This window comes from Galeopterus variegatus, unplaced genomic scaffold (assembly GCF_000696425.1).
Source record: "Galeopterus variegatus unplaced genomic scaffold, G_variegatus-3.0.2 Scaffold1097, whole genome shotgun sequence".
Classification (NCBI taxonomy): domain Eukaryota; kingdom Metazoa; phylum Chordata; class Mammalia; order Dermoptera; family Cynocephalidae; genus Galeopterus; species Galeopterus variegatus.
Window position 1 is genome coordinate 566,588 of NW_007727208.1, and position 4,468 is coordinate 571,055.

The following is a 4,468-nucleotide window of genomic DNA, read 5'->3' on the forward strand; positions in this document are numbered from 1 at the left end:
AGTGGTTACTTTTATAAATAACGACAATTTGGCACTGTTGAAGCAACACCTCATTCCCTACTGTATGCATGAATGGCCCACATTCCAGTAGCTTAGATTGGGATTTTACTTGGTTGAAATGTCAATGTATTCATGGTATAGACATTCCAATTACATGATGTCCCTGGACTTTATTTTCTTACTTTCCTTAATTCTCATTTCCCTGAGGTGTCCAGTGTAAACACTCTGTAGTTTTTCAAATACCTGTTTATGCACACATGAGCAAATATGTACAAATACATTTGTAGAGGCTTTTTTTTTTTAACCAAAATGAGATCATACTATATACATTGCAATGCAACTTGCATTTTCTTTTAATTTAATATACTATGGAACCCTTTGGCCTGGAATTTAAACTTGGACATTAAAATTCATTTGTGGATTGGGGGTAATGGGCAGGAAGTAGGATCCTCCATATGGAAGTTTTATTTTTTTCCTCAACAAGTCTGGGTAGTTTAGGATCAAGTGGCTTTAAAGCTTAGGACACCCTGAGTATTAAGCAACTGCAAAATGTACGTGGGTAAAAGACAGTGCTATGCACAGTGAGAATTAAAACTATTTCAAGACTCTCCATCTTTTTCCCATTTCTGCTCCCAAACCCATTAATATTAAAATAAAAAACAAGCAACCTCCAAACTGTAACTAATCAAGCAACAATCAAACCAACCAACAGGCAACCAACCAGTCAACCAACCAGTCATCAAAAGGTTGGGGTATATTTCAGGGTGTAGATACACTGGGGTTGCTGGCTCACTTGCTCTTCTTCCACAGCTGCAGAATGTGCCTGCAAGCTTAGATAAGTTACAGCAAACATTTATTATAAGGAGGTCCACCTTAGTGGATGCTAAAATGTCACAACCCTGAATCATTTTCTAGAGTATATTTATATCTGTGGTTGTGTGTTAATCTTATTTGGTCAAGATTTTAATATGTTTAAAAATATATATTAGAAGGGTCTTTGCTCATTGGATTAAAGGAAGGTTAAAGTCTCTTTCAAAACTAATATTCTATTCATTCTATTTGCAACCTTTGGTGATGAAGCGCGTTAGTGAAGATTCAGTTCCCAGGAAATCCTTCTTCCTGACCCCCTGGACATTGCCCCAACAGTTTTTAGGTTAAAAAAAACAAAAACAAAAACAAAAACAAAAAAAAAACAGCAAAAGGAACTATGAGTTATCCTAACGAAATATTATGTTACTTTAGTTGATGAGACGACAAAAACTTAAATAGTTATTATTAACACTTGCAGTTACTCAACATATTTTTGGCACATGACTGTTTTTAATTGGATTTTTAAAATGCTTCTACAAGATATCAGTTTCCTCTTTGGCTTTTTATTTTTAGAACAAAAACGGTCAGAAGGGATAGAAGCTATTCTCCAGACAAGAAAAATAAGAACTTGTGGGGCATCCGAAATGTGTTTACAGCCACTTAATTCATCCAAACAAGATAGTTCTGGAAAGAGAGAAAGGTCAGGTAAAGCCATTCAAGTGTGACATTCTTTGAGTTAGCGATATTATACCTGCAGCCAATAGGTTTGGAGAACTTTGAACTCTCTTCACAGATGTTAACGTAACAGACATGGCAGCACGTTTGCGAGCACACCCACCGCTATCTGGAAGCAAAAAAATGATACAGCAGAGGCCAAGGCAACAAAGAAAGCACATGCAATATCGTGCATTTTATGTGAAATGTGCCAGACATCCATGAGAAAGATGAACAGTCAGAATTAGTAACCATGGAATACATTTGCATATTTCTCACCCACCCCCAAACAAAAACGAACAAAAGAAAAGGAAATGCCAGGGGTCTGTCTTAGAAATAGATATCAACACTTTAGTAAAAGAATGGAAGATTTTACATTTAATGGTTTACGGTTTTTGTTTAATAAAAACTTAGGCACAGAACCCATTTTGTTTGTACCATTCAAATTCAATTCATACTAAATCTGTAAGCTCTGTAGCTAGCCTTTAGAGTCATGGGTTATCTACATTTCAGGATTAAGAGCTATGGCATAATATACTTTTGTATCTGTCATTTAGGTTTTACCATATTCTAGCTATTATGATTTCTAAAGACAGCTTGAATAATTCTTGAAGTGAAAGTTATTAACTGAGATAGGCATGGTACATTTGATATACAGGATTTATAAAGAAACACACAGCATTATGGAAATTCCATGTCTTCTCTTAGCTACTATTAGTTATGGAAATAATTAGCCTAAATAAAATCAAAGACAGTATTGATATACACTATACACAGTACTGAAATAACCATATTTAAAAAAATAAATTTATTGCCTTTATATTTTTGAACGGTATGCATATCATGATTTATCTATTTACACTTATGCAAGTCACAATTGAAGTAAAATAAGTGCGAATGCACCAGCCATTTTCATGTGCTGTGAGTTTAGACTTTAAATTTGGAAGACAAGTCTTCTAAAATTGGAAGGTTGATGTTCTATTTATGAACAGATTCCAGTTCCAGTCCTACATTCCTTTGTAATATGGCATGTGCAATAAATAGTTTTGCTCATTCCCCTCATTTTGCTCAGAAAGTCAAAACAACTTAAAAGTCTTTCTGAAAGTTATGACAAAAAAACTCCACAAATAATATAAAGACCAATAAGATAACATTATCATTATATATTGTCACATGCTATTCCCACTTTTTTCTTTTTCTTTATTTTATAGGAAAAAGTATCCAGTTTGTTTAATGGACATGAGAAAATTTAAATTAGTAGAGATGGTCGGAAGTATGATTTCGGTTAATTATTGGATAAAAAAATCACAAATAGTAAGGTCAATATAACTCAAAATAGGTGCAATGATTCTCATAACAAAATATAATTTCTAAAATATATTTTTTAAATTAACAGTTTCCTAATGTAGAAAATAATTAAACCAGAAAACTGACTTGAAACAACATTAAAAGAAAATAAGACATATGAATCAAAGGCTATAGTTAAGAAACAAAAGAGAAAAACACAGTGGTAGAAACTTACAACTGAAGGTAACTTCAAGACAGGCATCAATAGGATTTCAACAAATGTGGAAAATGGGAAATTGTGAGACAAGTGTGCCTGATAAAATGGAGGTAATGTTATTGAACACAGGGCGTTAATAGCTGTGAACTGGTCTAAAATGGTTGTATAGTCAAGGGTGTTGAAAGCGAAAACTGACATCACTCTAAGACTGATTTTATTTTCTAGTTATTTTTAATTCTGAACCTGTAAAAACAACTAGAGAGATAAAAACAGAAAATTCCAGAATGAGAAAATCCAGGGTTAGTGGTTAAACCCATGGCATTCAACATGTGGGTTGATATGGCCTGGGCCACCTTAGTGGATTCACAGGGGCGTCCCATTTTTAACAAAAACACAGTGGTGTCTGTTGGATGCTGAACAAACTCCTAGCTTGAGGTAGTTCACCGTTTCCATGTAATAGATTGTGCTATATTCCTTTTGATGACATCACATTTTTGAAAAATGGATTTTGGTGGTTGCTATAATAAAGAGCAAGTACCCTGTGAAAATCATATTGGACCAGTAAATGAGAGTAACCATGTACAATCTAATTCTAAGGTCTGAGAAGTTTACATTGTACAACAAGCACACACATGCCATTAATAAGTAATTTTGGTTATAAAGAATAAAATAAAATTATTATTTTTCTTTCAGTTATGTGCATTATTTTGCAAATGGCTTGTAAGTTGTTGGAACATAAATACTTAAGTAATTATTAAGTTATTAAGTTGTTTGCAGTTAACTACTTAATAAATAGAAGTATTGGGTATTTCCTGTGGCCTAGGAACACCATAAAAAAATCCCTGTAAACCGAGAAAGTTTGGAAATCTTTGGGTTGAAAATACTTAAGTAATTATTAAGTTATTAAGTTGTTTGCAGTTAACTACTTAATAAATAGAAGTGTTGGGTATTTCCTGTGGCCTAGGAACACCATAAAAAAATCCCTGTAAACCGAGAAAGTTTGGAAATCTTTGGCAATTTATGTATTTCAGGCAGCTCTAAGACTTAGATCAAATAAATGGAGAATCTGTCTTTATTAACAGTTTAATAAATAGCTTAATTCAAAAAGTTGAGGCATTTGAGAAATTGCTGAAACAGAGAAATTCATTATATTGTTTCTACTTATATGTTGATAGGTTCTGATGTTCCTTAAGATATATTTAAGATTTCAAAATGAGGTTGCTGTTTTTCATACTTTAGTTCATCCTAAAGAATCCTAACTCTGGTCTCACCTTCATTCTCATTAATGACCTGTAGCCTTGCCAGTTTACTCTTTCACTGAGCTGCAGGACTCCTGGAAGCTCTTTGTACTGCTAGAAAACACTTATATGAGTAAATAACATACAACTAATTATTTCATATCTTTCTCTCTCTCATTTCTTCAATAGATAAGACATGCCT

The 4,468-nt window shown here is 33.3% G+C and overlaps 1 protein-coding gene across 1 annotated transcript in view; it reads right to left on the reverse strand.

The window, feature by feature from the left end:
- Nucleotides 1-4,468, reverse strand: part of SORBS2 (sorbin and SH3 domain containing 2) — a 224,450-nt gene that overhangs the window by 88,746 nt on the left and 131,236 nt on the right. Inside the window, exon 3 of the mRNA XM_008574763.1 lies at nucleotides 1,562-1,654. Coding sequence (XP_008572985.1) covers nucleotides 1,562-1,622 — 61 coding nt within the window. The 5' untranslated portion in view covers nucleotides 1,623-1,654. The remainder of the gene's footprint in view (nucleotides 1-1,561; nucleotides 1,655-4,468) is intronic.